The 17,833-nt window shown below is 39.1% G+C and overlaps 2 protein-coding genes across 2 annotated transcripts; both read left to right on the top strand.

The window, feature by feature from the left end:
* The first annotated feature begins 3,516 nt into the window (after positions 1-3,516).
* Positions 3,517-10,763, top strand: LOC146476420 (neurexin-1-like). The gene is made up of 5 exons (XM_085114608.1): positions 3,517-4,379; positions 4,921-5,156; positions 6,149-6,373; positions 7,880-8,356; positions 9,394-10,763. Exons 1-5 carry the CDS (start codon positions 3,817-3,819, stop codon positions 9,765-9,767), a joined length of 1,875 nt encoding a protein of 624 aa, XP_084970734.1. The 5' UTR covers positions 3,517-3,816; the 3' UTR covers positions 9,768-10,763.
* Positions 10,764-14,445: 3,682 nt separating this feature from the next.
* Positions 14,446-17,793, top strand: LOC146476419 (uncharacterized). The gene is made up of 2 exons (XM_085114530.1): positions 14,446-14,952; positions 16,759-17,793. The coding sequence occupies exons 1-2, from the start codon at positions 14,868-14,870 to the stop codon at positions 17,295-17,297; spliced, it is 624 nt and encodes a 207-aa protein (XP_084970656.1). The 5' UTR covers positions 14,446-14,867; the 3' UTR covers positions 17,298-17,793.
* Positions 17,794-17,833: the final 40 nt, after the last annotated feature.

Raw genomic sequence — 17,833 nt, 5'->3', positions numbered from 1 at the left:
CATTAGTTTTAACTTAAACTTTACTGAATAAATCGAATTTGCGCTTCCATTCTCTGTATAATATTGCCGCCTCTGGAGCCTGATTCGGAAATAATCAAAAGCCATTGCTTTTCTTTTCCCTTCCTTACTTTTTGTAAATTTTGTTAGTAGAATTGAAAATGGCTTGAAACCCTTGGGCAATGCTATAAATGAACTGTTCAAATAGCTTCGTTATAATATGCAATTGAAGTCATTTTCTCTTGAACGGCTCGTGAACTAGTTTACTAATCTTGTTCTCGTTGTGTTTCTCGGATGGTATCCAAATCAAGGCAACAATGGCGTCATCGATTAAATCATGGTTACACGAGCGATTTCAGTTTTGTTTACACAAGTGACGTAATCAATTTTTTGACAAAATATCGTGTCGGCGGCACGTGGTAAAAATCGCATGTTGCCATCCGTTACCAAAGCGACACGAAAGTTCAAGTCGCAGGATATTCTCGCAGGAAATCTATCTGTAAATAACAATAATAATTATAGGATTTGCTCGAGATTAACACCCCTGTAGTTTAAACACTCCATCAAAATCAGTAAAAAAGGAAGCAACCAGCATGACGCAGACGTCTGTAGGGAGGAATCTATTCAATCAGTCTGAGGACACATTTTGTTTTTGAAAAATCTAGCAGCAAGTTACTTCAACAAATAATTTTTCAAGCGACCTGGGATGATTTCCTGCAAGTTCAGTGTTGACGCTACTTTTTTTATTTTTAGTGCGTCCTTCCCTGCACCGTGAAATGTATGTACGTAAATAAAATTACTAACAATACTACTAACATCCCTAGGATTTTCAAAGGAACCCTAACTCTTGCCTCTGAAGTTCATAGGTACACCACCAGATTTGTATCGAACCTTAATTTTCATCGGCCGAGGATAATGAAAAATTACGGAGCTGTCACTTTTGCATTTGCTGGATCTAAAACTTGGGAAAAAATTCCCTTTAAATTAAAAAAACTCCCATATAATAGCTTCTACAAGCAATAAAAATTGTATCTTTTAAATACCCAATGAATATTTGATTTCGCAGCCCTCACTATCAATTTTCATTTCTATTGTTTTTTTATGTAAAAATTGAAGTATGTTTCTATGCACTCTTATTATTCTTGTCTTTTGTATTGTTCTACTAGTTAGTTGCACGTTATACGCCAGTTAGCTGCACGTGGCAGTGACCAACTCGAAAACCTAAGCTCCTTTGGTCACTGCGCACATTTTACTTTTCATATTTATGTAATTTAATGTTGTCTTTATGTTACTTTTGTGATGTATTGTAATTTCCTTTTGTAGTAAACTCTTGAAATAGTGCATAATAAAAAAATCTGAAATCTATGGATTAGTACCACGAAGTACTGGGAACGAACAGGAAATCGTAAAGAATGACCCCTTTGCACGCATTACGTGCCTATACTTTATGTCGAGCTTGACTTTCCTCCAGGCGAGATTGAAAGTTTTAAATAAGGATTAGATAGTCTTTTACTGAAATAAAAGGCCTCTAGTTACCATTGCGACAAACAATTTAAGTCATTCTAAATTTGAACCATTCTTCAGGGTTCATTCTCCACACGATTCAAGTTTTAAGTGAGGCATCAAGCAGTCTCAATTAAAACTTAATTGTTGAAGCAGCAAAAAGGATAACCGCAGCCTCTTGAAATTAGTAAATACAGTGGCAGGTGTTTTTATGTGAGAAAGATGATGGCTTGAGAATAGGAAGCAATTCAGGCGATAAAATAAAAAACAAAGTTGTCAAAACAATGTACTCACAATGATCGTTTCTTTTTCACCAATGTTCCTTTGAGTCGTCAAGAACAACTTACTCGGAGATGCAACTTCCCCCATTATGGCGACAAGTCCTATACAAATTGGGAAGAATGGAAAGGCGATATGAGGGTATCTTTTGTAGATAACGACACTATTTATTCCAAGCAAGGAGCACTCCTAAAAGTATTGTTATATTATTGATAACACAATGTTTGTTTGAGGCATGTATACGAAAGGAGAAATTTCGATGTCGATGAGTTTTATATAAATTGGAGGGAAATGGAAAATTTATTGATTGTTTTAGTTGCTGGGTTCCTGATCTCGGTACCTAGATTTCTTTTAAAGTCGTGACAAATGCCAGAGTGATTATTAATCGGCGTGTATGATCGTAACCATCATTATTTTAATATCATGTTCATATCACATTCGTTGAAAGTAGACATAAATCGGGAACATGTTTTAACACTGAACAATTTCATAGTTGTTTTTTTTTTTTAAGGAGATTCATGAATCAAATATAATGTTAGTTGTTTAGACAGTTTAGTTTGAAATCACTAAAGTACGCATTAATAAATATCTTCTGCATTTAATTTTATATTTTGTTACGCTTTTTTTATGAACCGTTGTTCAAAGCATTAACTATGAAAAATGAAACACTTTTTTCGTTCTCTGTTCATAGCAAGATATTATTTCATTTACTAGTTTTTCAAACGACGGTTGATAAAACATACGTTTGAAAAATAAACCAGTGAGTTTTATTATCGGAATCAGGCTTGTTAGAACGGAAAATTTGACATGCATTGTAATGGACCTAACTATAAATTTTAGATCAAGTGGGCTAGCAATTGATAAGCTACCGGAAGATGCAATCGCGAGTTGTATAAAAAGGTATTATTTTTTCATTTATTTTTGTTACTATTGTTGGGTAAGATGGGAGATTTTCCACTTGCGTTGAGTAAATACTGTATTAATCAGACTTGAAATGGGGAATGCAGCGTCTCTCCAAAGAACACAAAATTTCGCCACTATAAAATTTGTAACACTTCCACGACCATGTAGATCATGTTTATTTTAACGAAGACACTTTCAAAGCAAAACATAAGGCTGAGTGATTATGAATTATTATTTAATGGGCTTCTTTTCCCGCGTTCCCGTTCACTGCAGCCTGTTGTACTGCGCACAGTGCTACAAAGGCACGTAACGGCAAAACGTGATGTTAGAAAATTTTCGTGGGCCGAAGAACTTTCCATTTATAGTTTAAGTCTGTCTCAAATAAACGATACCACGTAATATTCATATACAAAGCTGTGAATTTTTAATGAATTTTAATGAATTGATTCGCAAAATGAACAGAAAATTACTCGATATTTGTCAACAATTGCGCTTCAAAATTAGTGTGTCGAATGAGTAACCTTCACATTTCCGAGGTCATTTTAAACAATGAATGACAACTTTTGTTTTCACTTGTATTATTTTACCTTATGATAATGAGTGCTATTTCAAGGATATTATGGCACAAAAATGGATTTTGAGTGGTTAAAGAGAAAATTACATCACAATACAACAGTTTTGATGCCTTAAAGCTTCGGGTAATAACCAAAAATAATGAAAGCATTAATGCGTGGGCCAGGTGAAAAAGGAAAAAAAATACTATTCGCGTTGGCAATGGTCGTTCCTCAATTCTGTATTTGCAAGTATCTACGGGAAAGAGTAATTAATACTTTCAAATTTTTATGACGGTTTTTGTTTGCGGAGAGCTACTTTTTCATTTTTTACTTGGTCCTCGAAATTTGCGCTTTTTGATGAGATAAGAACAGACCAATATTCGCCAATGAGGTTGTCACAAGCGGTAGATAGTGGCTATGCGGTTCAAAGTTGACGTGAACGGGCGAATCAACTTGTTTTCTACGGGTTATTAAAACGCAATGCAGGAAGTCCTGCTTTTAAGCCAACAGAATGCCAAAAGACTTTCAGTAAAATCTCTTCTGTGATACAAGGTCAGGGCTCAGCTTTGCTTGGCACACCATGTTAAAAGACATTATGGTATTCCTTTTGCTGATGATGGCCTTACTAACATCGGTAGAAGTGCTTGTTGAAGGCAACGCAGGTTATCGTTTTTCTGGCCGGTTTACTAAGCACAGCGCCGAACTAGCTCCGCATGCCGTGTACGAGCCGTGGAACTGGAGCCCTAATGCAACGCTGCAGTTTTTCTTCCAGACAAACTCACACAAAGATGCTTTGATTTTCCACCAAGACGGCCCTGACGGAAGAGATCAATTTATGGATTTGTTTGTTCTCAAAGACCAAGGCGCTCGCTTTCGTGCGAAGATTGGTGAAAAAATGGAGAAACACGCGGAGCGATTTATTAAACATGACTTTGCTGATTCCAAGTGGCATAAGGTCAAAATTGAGTTATCTGAGAAAGAAGTAATATTTTCCATTGATGATATTCGCCCGACAGAACCTTCCATTACATTCACTAAAAACGACGAGTCTTCCCTGAACGGCCCCTTGTATGTAGCTGGAATTCCAATGATGAAAGGCAAATGGTCATATCCTCGACTATTCGACGAAGTTTTCGATACGGGGTAATGTAAAACATTGATATTTACTTGACTGTCATGTTGTTAGTGATTATCGCAAATTTTTCAGCTACAAAGCTTCACCAGCGAATTCCTGGCTTAATACTTTACACACAAATCAAGCCTAAAATATGCAAGTGTGTAAGTTGGCAAAAGCAATGATTTCTCCAAAAAATCGAACGTTTCAATAATTAAAAATACGAAAGCGTTATAACGCGCTTGGAGACCGAGCGATTTGAGACCGTATTTCCTAAAAATCGCCAACTCATTTGACAGTTTATTTACTATGTAGCTGTCATGTTTCAGGGGCAGATTTTTCAGTGAAATTGATAAAACTTTCATTTGCTAAATGAACATAAATGAATGATGGTTGTGTCACTGCTTTGTTATTTTTAATTCACACTGAAATAAATTATTAAAATTCTCACAGCGTTACACAGCACGTCCAGCAAGCTAAATGGAGATGTGCTTTCCACAAACAAAAAAACAAACCAACAAACAAATGCACGCTAACAACTAATATTCTGTTTCCTTGTTAAATTTATAGTTCTTTGTCCCTTGGACTGTTTGAAGGATGTATTGGTGACATAAGAATAAATCGATCTCCAAACGGTCGTTTGGAAAGAGCAAAGATACGCAAGCGGCCAGCTGATGCTGACGAGAGCTGCCCCGGAGCATGCAATGCCCAGTCATGTTACCATGGCGGTCGATGCATCGACAAAATACGGGAATCAGAGTGTGATTGCGCGGGGACTGGATTCGAAGGAGAAAGGTGCAGAAAGGGTGAGGAACTAGTTGAATCAAGAGAAAATAAGGGGACAAAGAGGGAGACCCCCAGTACAGCCCTTAGGCTATGTGAATTTCAATTAAGCTATTTTTTGACGCCGTGAAAATGGAAGCCTGTAAATGCCACTTAGGAAAACCATACTGAATATTCAACAGCCGCCATTACACAATACAACGTTGGAACGCTCAGTTGACTTCCTGTGACGTCATACTGACGGTTTGCGGACGTCTCGGGAAATCAACTTCCGTTTAGACGATGTCCAAAAATAAATTAAGTGAAATTCACACATCCCAGCCAACGCCCCTAGTTTCCCTCTCTGTCCTGTAATGTTTCTGTAATATCTGGCTCACGTACCTTCCTCCAATCTCAGCACGAGTTGCAAAATTTTGTATCAGTCTTGAGTGCGGTCAAACGTTAAAAAGCGTTGGCGTTGGAAAACTCCGTCAGGAGTCTTACTTCGAGAGCACAAAGATGATAAGTTTTCATGTTCATTTTAATCCGTGAGTTTATTTTCATTTTTTCATTTTTTTCATTTTACGATTTCGTGTACCATGGCTGGTTTAGTAAACTCACAGACTAGCCAAAAATCTATTACCTTTGAAATCTTAACGGATTTTTGAAAAAATGGAGAAACACGCGGAGCGATTTATTAAACATGACTTTGCTGATTCCAAGTGGCATAAGGTCAAAATCTTAACGGATTTTTGAAAAAATGGAGAAACACGCGGAGCGATTTATTAAACATGACTTTGCTGATTCCAAGTGGCATAAGGTCAAAATCTATTACCTTTGAAATCTTCACGGATTTTTGTTATTTTTTACGTTTGCCCGCATTTAAGTCAGTCAATTTTCCCTTCAAATATCATGGTTCATTGCACTTTCTCGTTTGTTGTGGTTCAAGAAACCAACATGTACAAAAGGCACTCAATCAATTCTAACTTTGTCAATCTCGGTCTTCGTAATGATTATTTTTGTCATTGTTCACCAGAGTCTACCGTTGTCCTTATGAATGTCCACAAGAGCGGAGGTTATATTTCCCAGCGCCTTGAAGACAAAAGCCCTTTCCTGTCAACAGAAAGGAACTCCATAGATTTTATGTTCCTAACACAAGATAAGGATGGCTTAATTTTTTACATGGGTCAAGATAAAGACTATTTGCTTGTAGAACTCGTAAATGGAAGTATGCGTGTGCGTGCTAATCTTGGCGGCAAAGGTAAGTTGTTCTGCAACCGCGTTAAGGAATGTAAGGGTCTTTTCAACATTTCGACGGAGGTTCATTTAAGAGTCGCTAAGGATCTCTTTGAGCATCAGCTGGCTTATTGCCGCTTTAACCCTTTAAAGGGACACTGTCCGGCCAAAAAAGCATACTCCCCTCCCCTTAATTTCACTGTTATATAGCCAAATGTTATGAATTACAGTTCATAAAGTTTGAAGTCGGGCGGCCGGCTCAAATCACAGTTGCCATTCTGGTGGGACTTAAGGTTTTTAGCCGTAGTTTTGTCTCGTTTATACGTCTCTGCTTTCGTTGCTTTTGTCAAGTTTTTCTTCCGATTTCAAGTTAATAAAGCAAGCTTGTCCTCGCCATATTCAAGAAAGCAGATACGTCAGCCTGGACACTCTCTACCGTGAAGGGGGTTTAGAAATGTGATCTTAATTATCATAAAATTTTGTGAACTTTCGCTTCGAATTTCTCCAAGAATTATCAATAGTTTGAGAAGCTATATCAAACACTCAAAAGAGGGTTTCCTTCTATTTCCAAACACCTCGAAGTTGGTAAAAAAAAAATCTCGGCTGCGCCTCGTTTTTCCAACCTACTTCTAGGTGTTTGGAAATCGGGGGACACATCCCTCCTCGTGTTTGATATATTACTACAGAATAAAGGAAATGATCACCTAAGATCAAATGTCATGGTTTGAAAGGAATTGTTTCTTTTCTCTTCAAACAGTTTTCCAATTTAATTTGATTTCCGTGCAATGTGCAGATTCAGCGTTTTTACTCCTCTCTATGTTGCACGGATCTTCCCAGAGAGACAACTTACAACTACAATGAAATAAAATGAAATTAAAAGGCTATGCCATTCGACTATTAAATTGTGCCTGAAGAGTTTTTAATAGATTGTAAGCCATATATGACCACAGGATGGAGACGGTACTATGGCAGATGGTTTTGATTAGCAGATGTCATCTCAGTTTCCAGATTTTCCACCTGGCCTTTCTCACTTTTACTTTTTAATCAGGTCGAGCCTTCGAGAATTCTTCACTGACTTTCAGATTTAACCTGAGGTTAAAATAAAATAACTTTATTTATTTAATAAGTGTCAATGTATTCAGCGCAGAGCACTAACTGGGGAGTGACACTCTCCAGTACGACTTTGGAATTTGGAAATGTTGGTTTTTGAGGAGAGGGGAAAACCGGAGTACCCGGAGAAAAACCTCTTAGGAGCAAGGATGAGAACCAACAATAAGCTCAACCCACATGTGAGGCCGAGCCCGGGAATTGAACCCGGGCCACATTGGTGGTAGGCGAGTGCTCTCACCACTGCGCCATTCCTGCTCCCGATAATGATTTACCTTACCTCGCTAGGTGACTTTAACTTAATCGTTGTTTAATCTAAGCTTAGCGTTAACCGCTCTTTGAAACATCAAACCCAGGGCCATTACAAGCAATTTATACAAGAATTTGACCAATTTCGACGTGTCCTATTCTATTCAAACTGCAGTCCCTGTTGTCTTGGAAACTGGAAAGAATGCTCTATCTGATAGCTGCTGGCATTATGTGGAGATCCGCCGCAAGAGAACGCGATTAACGGTCATCCTCGACAGGGGGAATACTGGAAAGGCCACCGGAAATACCAGTGGGAAGTTTTATAGACTCAATCTCAACAACCAGTCAAACGTGATTTACTACGGCGGTGCCCCCCCTGAGGTACTTCTCCCTGCAAAGGTCAAATCAGTGTCGTTTAAAGGTTTTTTGAAACAGTTTCACTTTGAAGAGTTCAACGTGCTTGATAATGCATTGTTAAGATATAAAGGATTCTCGATAACAGATACTGATCGAGTTAAGCGTGCCTGGCCCAGTAATTGGTCGTTGTCCACTTTTGAGAGCCAGTGCAAAGCGGCGGAAGGGTCTACGTCTGACTGCCCCCCTAGTGAAGACGATTCAGACAGCTGTAAGCCATCATCAATACCTACTGAAGGTGATATATAAGATAGATAACAAGATTACTTGTGGTCTTTAAAACTAAATTTTATTGCAGTTACTTCATTCATTCATTCATTCATTCATTCATTCATTCATTCATTCATTCATTCATTCATTCATTCATTCGTTCGTTCTTTTATTCATTCATTCGTTCATTCATTCATTCATTCATTCATTCATTCATTCATTCATTCATTCGTTCGTTCGTTCGTTCATTCATTCATTCATTCGTTCGTTCTTTTATTCATTCATTCGTTCATTCATTCATTCATTTGTTCATTCGTTCGTTCTTTTATTCATTCATTCGTTCATTCATTCATTCAATCATTCATTCATTCGTTCATTCAGTCGTTCATTCATTCATTTATTCATTCATTCATTCATTCATTCATTCATTCATTCGTTCGTTCATTCATTCGTTCGTTTATTCGTTAGTTCGTTCAATCGATCGATCAATCAATCGATCTGAGAGAACATTGAACGATCGATCGATCAATCAATCAATCAATCAATCAATCAATCAATCAATCAATCAATCAATCGATCAGTCATCAATTGTTCATTCTTTCATTCATTCATTCATTCATTCATTCATTCATTCATTCATTCATTCATTCATTCATTCATTCATACATGGCCTCTTGATAAGGAAACCATCATATATTCTGCCAAATTCATGGATGTAAAACCTGAATAGAGATTTGGGAAATTTACCGTCCTGGTCATAAGCTCTTCGAGCCCTAAACATCTCACTCTAAAGCACAGAACACATCTTCAAGTCTTGGTTAAATCATCATATCATTGAAACGTCGAGCAATTTCCAATGGCTCCTATACCACGTTACACTATTTATTATTTAGCCTGGTTACTAGCCATGTGGAAATTGAAGAACACCGCTGTTCGTTATAGGACTGAGTTCTCGGCGTTGAGGTCTGATCTCTTAACCCTTCGCCCCCTAGTTGGACTTTAAAGCGCTTTTTAACAAGTATCCATGTATTCAATTGCATTGTTTTTGGTCTGCTTTTTTTGAAGGTACAACAAGAAGCACCGCACCTTCTTCTACACTCACAACTCCGAAAAGGAATCTGCCGAAATTTAAGACCCAGCCTCCTGAAATGCAGCAGGACCTCCCCACCCCAAGGCCAAAGGGCGTGTCGGCCTGGGTCATCATACTGATAGTGCTTGCAGCTATGATAGTAGTTCTGATTTCCGTGTTTATACTTTACCGCTGGAACCATCGATACACGGGCTCATTCAAACCCGGTAAAAACGAAGAGGGTCAACCGCAGGAGCATGGGGTGGAGGCGGAACATCAAAGTACTCGGGTTTATAACCAACCAGCGTTTTTTGTGTACAAGCCTCCAAAGAAACCTGCCGCAACTCAAAGTCCACCTGTGTCTATATAGAAGTCTGATTGTCTCTAACGTAAGAGGTCTTCTGTTTGAGGGGATAAATTCAGCGAGTTCATGGGTAATTAATGCTTTTGAAAAGTTGGAGCCGAAACGTAAGACAAAGATGAATTTTTTTTACCAAGAAAGCACTTTTTACAGTTGCAAGCTCTCTCAGCTATCCTGGGAAAAATATGACAGGTATCAACTTTACCATACGAAGCAACTGAAAGCAGGAAAAATATTACATATTAATCAAGCGTACGAATATTTGTGCAATTTAATGGGGATTTATACGAAGCCGGTTTTTTATATAGTAAAACTACCTCTGGATATCAGAAATTTAATTATGAACAGTAAGTCAAACTGCCACTAAAAGCAGTTTTGATTGTCGACATCTCTGCTGGTGAACTAATTCTGAGATGATAGCTGAATGACTGAAAACTTTCCGCACGACGTTTCTGCCAGGAGATTTATTGATAGCTTAATATTTAGCGAGCTTTGTATTTACAGATAGAAGACAAAAAAAGAAATTTTATACAGTGGAGCAACGATTGGCCGACAGTTACTAAAGAAAAATGCTAAAGTACCGACAACTTCCGAAGATGAAAAGAAGGCTAGCCGACAGTTGCCGAAGATGACAATTAATAGACAGGCCAACTTTTTCGAAGACAGATTGATCAACAATATTGTTGATGAGTATGTGCAAAAGATATAGGAGGTGTCCCTTGTTGTAACTGAGAATAATGATTAGTAATGCGGGAACGTTTTAAGCCAGAGAACGGATTGAGTGGAACAATAATTATTCAGCCGAACAGAACGAAAACTTTAACTTTTTTTATATTTTTTGTTTACATTTTCTTGTATTAAAGGAGCTACATGTTGTCTTATTTGGGAATAACTGCACGAGAAAAATTCCCAGAAAACCAAACTCTTATCCTAAGAAACCATTATCCTAGCCTCCCACGCAGTCGCTTTTAGGGGACTCGTATTACCTCCCCCCCCCCCCCCCCAAAAAAAAAAAAAAAAAAAAAAACGACTGCGTGGGACGCTACCATTATCCTCCAAAAAAAAAAAATTCATAACTTTTTGCAGCTTTAAGCGCAGTTGAGGTTTCGACTTTATGTAAGAGACCGCGAAAAAGAAACAACAAATTAGAAAACTGAGGACTCGGTATGCAATCTTAAGAACAGTAACATCCCTTCCTATAATACCTAGAGAAAGAAAGATTTCCGTCTTCCACGCGTACGAACAAACTACGGAAAGAAGAGACTCCTTTACCAGGGTATTCAGGGGCGGATCCAGGGGAGGTGAAATGGGTGAATTTTCACCCCCCTTTTTTTGAGCCCCCTTCCTTTTTTTTTTCCTTATCCGTCAAATATTGAAATAATATTTGATTTCTCTAATTGAGGTGGAGAATGTGCATTAGCGATGACTGGTTCTACCAATCAATTTATTCATTTTGAGCCTGTTGAAATGGGGTTGACAGACCTACACGACTCCCGCTGTGTGCCCATTGTGTTGATAAAAGCCTTTATAATTTTTCTTTAATAAGCATTTCCCTTTTCTATAATAGATAAAGGGAGGTTCCTTGTATATCTCTCTTAGTAGCGGCTGGTTTTGATTAAATGCCATTCAGTGTCCATTAGAATATTTTTCAAACATGGCAGTGATGGTTGAAATTGTGTCACGAAGGGTAGAATTTTCTTGTGCACTTTCTGTTTTTGTGTAAGAGCGTTCTTCCTTTCTGCGAAGTTAACTTCGGAGAGGATTTTGTCCACCCGGTTACTAGGATAAGCTCTCGATACCAGGCGTGTTTTAAAGTTTTTAATGTTTTCGTCAAACACTACTTTAGAAGCGTTTGTCCTCAGAAGTGCCTGCTGGGTGGCAGCTGTTGTAGTTTGTGTACTGAAATGTTTTAGTAGGTTTGTAATGTGTGCGCACGTCGAGAATCGATTCTTTCTCGAATCTCTGTCCCTTATAGACTGTTGTATCCAAGAATGTTGTTTCTTATTGTGAGACTTCAGCGGTAAACTTTATAGTAGGGTGGTACGAATTTGCTCGCTCAATGAATTTTCTATTTTTTCTTTGTTTGTATCCCACAAGTAAAATACATCGTCAATGAATCTTCTCCACATTAGTGGTTTGTGAACGCTCTGCCTTAAGATCTCCTTTTCTATAGATGCCATAAAGATGTTGGCAAAAGCTACTGCCATTTTAGTGCCCATGGCAGTTCCGTGTGTTTGGAAGGAGTTCTCCTTCAGTATAAGGCTGAGCATTTCTCTGAGGAAATTTGTAGCCATAGGAGGATTATTGGCATGAAAGTTCTCGTATGCGTTGCATACTATAGTGATTCTTTCAGTCCTCCTGTGGGATATTCGTGTAAAGGCTAGTGACATCCATTGAGACTAGAAAAGCGTTTCTAGGCACCCTAGTGCTTTCAATAAACCTTATGAAATGTGTCGTATCTTTTAGAAACGAGTCCTGTATTTGTGCTATTGGCTGAAGTAGTTTGTCTACGAATGATGATAGGCGTTCTGTTGGGCCATCACACCCAGATATGATAGGTCTTGACTTCCGACTAATGTCGGTTTGTGAATTTTTGAGGGTATAAAACACTGGGCTTCGAGGCGGATTTGGTGTTAGGTTAAACCATTTAACCGTCATTTCGTCTATGCACCCTGCTTGATGAAGGGCATTAATGAGGTGTTTAACTCTCTGGGATGTGTCTCTAACCATTGGTTCGTCTAGTGGCTGACAGTTATTTCTATCATCCAATTGTTTCTGTCCGTCATTGATTTTGTTTTCTCCGTTCATAACGACGGTTGTTCTGCCTTTATCTGCTTTTTTGAGAATAATTTCTTTGTTGTTAACGTTAATAAGCTCCTTGAGAGCTCTTCGCTGCACAGACCTCAAACACCTCAACCAGGCTTTGGCTCTATAAAAAATTACATTATTACAAAAATTCACCCCCCCATTTCAAAATCCTGGATCCGCGCCTGGTATTAAGGAATGGAACCTTTTAGAACAGTCTTTTAAAGACATAAATTCTTTTTTTAATTTTTAAGCAACGTATCAAAGAGCGTTTTTCTAGCTAGCTTTTAATTCTTATTTCTAATTTTTATTCCTTATTGCTGTCTTTGTATTTTCTACTTCATTATCATTCGGCTTCTTTGTTATCTTCAACCTAAATCAGTTAAACGCCACTCCAATATTCTTCCTGTTTACTTGCGCGTCCTGCAAACCTGGATTCAACATGGCATTTTCCAAGGAAAAAAACCGAAATTGTTATTGAGCAGAGCAGTTGCTGAAACCGGCTCACAGTAACATTAACGAGGGAAAATATAATGTTTTTTTTTTTTTTACGTGGGTTAACCAACTATTTATCTATTGCAATGTTGAAACAATTCAGCTAGACTTTAAGAAGAGGTCGCTGAAGAAGAAATAAACCTGGAAACAACACCTGTCTATTTTTCTTGATTGTTAGTGCTATTTTACACTCTGCGTTTGCTCATAAAAAATACCTGTGTTGAGTCAACTAAGGGCCATTTACATGGAGGGCGGGTAACCTGGGTCAGGCCTGGGTTATCATCTCAGCCAAGCTAAAACATAGCCCAGCCGTTACATGTGAAGTTTCTAGCACGCCAGGATTGGCCCTGGTAGGCGAGTGAACCGATCTTGCATGTAAACATTTCAGTGTATTTTGTAAAGCCATATGTATGAATAGTTGGCCTGCTCAGGGTAGCGGGGGGCCCTTTCGCCGGCGGCTCACCCGCCGTCCATGTAAGCAGGTCCTAAGGCCTTCGTATAGCTTTTGATGTTAACCGTGAATCATTTCAATTGGCTTGTGTTTAACAACATATACAAAAACCCGAAAAACGTCTCGTCATGGAGTTTACCCTAGTTTAAACTCCTAACAGTGAGCGAAACGCAGCTTGATTGAAAGACTCTATCTCCCCCTGGTTTGATTAAAACCCTCCCCCCCCGCCCGGCTTCAAGGTCTCCCCTAAATTAAGCTACAGTGGAACCTCTTCTCAAGGACACCTCTACGATACGGACACCTCTCTATTACGGACAGTTCACTTGGTCCCTGAGAGACCGAAATCCATATAAAGCCTACCTCTCTAAAACGGACACCTCTATAATACGGACACCTCTCTATCACAGACAGTTCACTTGGTCCCTGAGAGACCGAAATCCATATAAAGCCTACCTCTCTAAAACGGACACCTCTAAAATATGGACACCTCTCTATTACGGACAGTTCACTTGGTCCCTGAGAGACCGAAATCCATATAAAGCCTACCTCTCTAAAACGGACACCTCTAAAATACGGACACCTCTCTATTACAGACAGTTCACTTGGTCCCTGAGAGACCGAAATCCATATAAAGCCTACCTCTCTAAAACGGACACCTTTATAATACGGACACCTCTCTATTACGGACAGTTTACTTGGTCCCTGAGAGACCGAAATCCATATAAAGCCTACCTCTCTAAAACGGACACCTCTATAATACGGACACCTCTCTATTACAGACAGTTCACTTGGTCCCTGAGAGACCGAAATCCATATAAAGCCTACCTCTCTAAAACGGACACCTCTATAATACGGACACTTATTCCTGTCCCCTTGGTGTCCGTAATAAAGAGGTTCGACTGTTGCGCTTCAACGTTAGAGGAAAATGTACAATCCCATCATTTTTTTCTGAACAAAATATAATTAATTAGAAAAACCTACCAGAGCGGCGAAGCGTACATCTCGACAGGTTTATATGTTGGCAAACACATGTTGTGCTGGTTTGTCGTGTGAGGAAAATTATTTTTGAGAAAAAACTGACATTTTCTGAATATATGAGCGCGCAAACGGGGAGACATTATGAAATGCAATATTCCTGTGTGACACTTTGTCGTTTGCACGGGCCTTTTAAAATGATACGCAGAAACAGCGAAAATGTTTTCTTTTTACGGATTTGGCTCCCGTCAATGCATTAATAATCATATCCAAACGAGAAGCGTTTGGACCGATGCCAGAACGCAACAACTTAGTTTGCAGGTGGCCAGACGACTCTCCATCGAAGGAAAACAGAACGTTTAGTGATTCGAAGCTTCTCAGCAATGAAACAGGCGGAGAAAATTACCTCTTTTCCATTAGCAGGAGATCATATTTACGTATTTCGTTCTGTGAGCTATGCACATCACGGTAAGAGTATTTTGCGTCACCTTAATAAGTCCCCCCCCCACTTCTTAGTAACATACAATTTTTTCTTATTGTAAACAATAGGCGATTACTTTGGAATAATAATAAATCTAAAAGGTTTAGAAATGATACAAACTGTTAGTACAATGAGCTGAAGTCAAGTTAGAGAATGCTCTTCCTTTCGATATTAAACGTTTCATTAAGACTACACAGAAAGGCTTAAAAAATTCGACAGATTTTTATTTCCCTCTGGAGTGATGATATAGAATGTCAGCAGTTGCAAGGAAAATTGAAAGCTTAGACAAGAAACGGAAAAGTACGTATATTTTATGATTTAAGGACTCTTCATAAGTTCTCGGTACCGAGCTTGCACTAACCCCAACCTTAACTTTAAACTGTGCTGTAATACTAAGAATTTTGGGGCAATTAAAAGACAGATGGGCGATAATTCTGATTAACATAAGATATTATAATTCCACTCTGGAAGTTTAACTTAAATTACACATGTTCTAGTGCAAATGGTGTTCGCCTTAGGTTTCTGATTGCTTTCAATAAATATTTGAGCGACATTGACTAGTCAGATGAGAGGCAGTCTAGCTGCACTTTTGCGGTATATTTGTGCATTAGCAATTTCAAAGTATGCAGTGCGTTGTATGGCCATAACTGCAAAGAAACTTGCAGATGCGAAGCTTGGAGGCTTATTAGAATTGATAAAATAAAGCAAAAATCTGCCGTCAGATTTCAAGATTTTGGGCACTTTTCGAAAAACACTTTGATAAGGTTTTCAGTAAAAGCTGGTTTCTTAAAAACTTTAACTACCATAACAAAATAAAATAAAATATTCCAAAAGTACAAGCGTTTCTCGTTAAGGGTGCCAAAACTCAAAGAAATCCCGGTTGAGTCTTTCCTGTCAAAAAGCACGATTGAAAATGTTGCCAACGTGCCGATAAATAGGAACGGGCCGCCTTAATTAACTACGCTTTGCTGACGTTTTATTTGAGGAAAACCGCTTGATGTAAGTGCGTAAATGAAAAATTCAGGTCCAAAACAAATTCTATCATGTTCCCGCAATCATTTCAGGAAAATTTTTCCAAAAAATCACCACTTTTAATTTTCGGTACTTATTTTTTGTCGCGGAAAAACAAATTGTAGTTACAACCCGAACCTTGCCCCATAGTGACGCAGTATTTTAATACTCACCTGAAAAGAATTAAAAAGCAATTATTAAGGTCTTCAGCTGCAACACCGGTGAAGATGAGCCCGTGATCGAGCAAAATCCTATATTGATTAACGAAAATTGTCAATGTTACTGTGTCGTAAATTTATTACCGTACTCTTCGACCTGTTTTATTGCCCAAGTGAAATCGTCACTTGAAAATATAAGTTCACAGTTTCTCGAACTCTATCTCGCGATTATTCCACCTCGTTCAACTTGTACAATGTGGCCGAACTATCCAGGAACAGAATTGGTGGGGACAGTGTTCTAGTCAAGAAAGAGAATAAAATATTCACTGTCGTGTGCTAACGTTCGCCACAAAACCTTGAATTTGGTCATTTCACGTTGTTGCTTGGTGTAGTACGGGGAAGAAATGTACCAAAAGTTGTTAATGCACGGGCAGAGTTTTGTTTTTGTCATTAAATCCTATTGTTTTGTGACGTTCTCGTTGCCTTCGCCATAGTAGTTGCTTAAACTCCCTAATTCTGTCCCTTCCACAAACAGGTCCTCTGAATTTCTTGACTCTGTTGCGAAGAGACGTCATTGACATGCGCACTGTATTACGAAATGAAATCTGTTATCTATTTGAATAGGTATCTACATGGGCGATGGAAAAGTGGTGCATTTTCAAACCCCTCTTGAAACTGGTCATATGGACAGCTCAGAGATCGTAGAGAGCGACTTTCAGAACTTCCTGGGATCCGTCAATTCCGATTGGTACGTTTATCAGTACGGCGTCAGCGATGAAGAATTCAGCGGACATCCACGTGGGACATGCACAACAAGGCATAGCGATGACATCAAAACTGTTCTTCAGCGAGCGCGCGAGGCACTGCAGGAAGGATTTGGTCAATTCAACATAGTGGGTAGCAACTGCGAAGACTTTGCACTGTACTGCAAGACTGGCCAGCGATCTCAAACCAGCGGTCAGTACTTATCAGCCATGCGCAGAATCCAGGCCGCGCGTCAAGCCGCAGCGACTGGGTACAAGAGTCCTATTGTGTACGCTGGGTGTGTGTTAGGCTGGTTCTCGGCGAATGATTTTGGAAATCAAACAAACGTTAATAGCGATACAGAAGAGTTAACGAACAACGAAAACGCGAAAGGGGTGCCTTTCAATACAGCGCCTTAGACAAGATCAAAGAAAAGACGAAATTCGTCACTAGAAGGGACTCTTTGAAGACGTGTTCTTCTATTTAAGACAGGCAACAGTTGGGAAGCCTGTCACAAAAATGGTCACGAACCAAACCTAGGGAAATTCATTAACTAAGAGTGTTACTTCCTAGTCAACCATTCCGGACCGGCGCTACCTGTCCGCCAAAAGGTGTCCGGCGCTACCACGCCGCAAGGCGGGAAATAACTCTTCGGGTTGGGGTGGGAACTTTAAATAGGTAACGTGCGAATTTGCGCCACAAAGACTATTAAGCGGGGTTGCTCTGAAGCACAAATATTGCCCTGAAATTGTAAAAAGGGGAAACATTGTGTCTTCTGGTCTGTAACAAAAGAAAGTCGGGTTAGAAAACGAAAAGAAACGAGTCGCAGGCGGCACACATCCGCACAAAAATTTTGAGTTGTACCAGCTCCACCCACGGTGACGACTCCACATCGTGCATTATTTTTGGAGGTGTTCGTTTAAGAGACCTTTGATATCAAGGGGGGTGGTGAGGG

The sequence above is a fragment of the Pavona decussata genome, unplaced genomic scaffold (assembly GCF_977016875.1).
Source record: "Pavona decussata unplaced genomic scaffold, jaPavDecu1.1 SCAFFOLD_77, whole genome shotgun sequence".
NCBI lineage: Eukaryota > Metazoa > Cnidaria > Anthozoa > Scleractinia > Agariciidae > Pavona > Pavona decussata.
The sequence above is the reverse complement of the archived record's forward strand: the minus strand, read 5'-3'. Positions and strand labels throughout refer to the sequence as shown.

Excerpts from the sequence above, each read along its gene's own strand:
- LOC146476419 (XM_085114530.1), top strand. The coding sequence starts at position 14,868 with ATGAAACAGGCGGAGAAAATTACCTCTTTTCCATTAGCAGGAGATCAT. Across the intron at positions 14,953-16,758 it reads TGTGAGCTATGCACATCACG|GTATCTACATGGGCGATGGA; the intron begins GTAAGAGTATTT and ends CTATTTGAATAG.
- LOC146476420 (XM_085114608.1), top strand. The coding sequence starts at position 3,817 with ATGTTAAAAGACATTATGGTATTCCTTTTGCTGATGATGGCCTTACTA. Across the intron at positions 5,157-6,148 it reads AGGAGAAAGGTGCAGAAAGG|AGTCTACCGTTGTCCTTATG; the intron begins GTGAGGAACTAG and ends ATTGTTCACCAG. Across the intron at positions 8,357-9,393 it reads ATCATCAATACCTACTGAAG|GTACAACAAGAAGCACCGCA; the intron begins GTGATATATAAG and ends CTTTTTTTGAAG.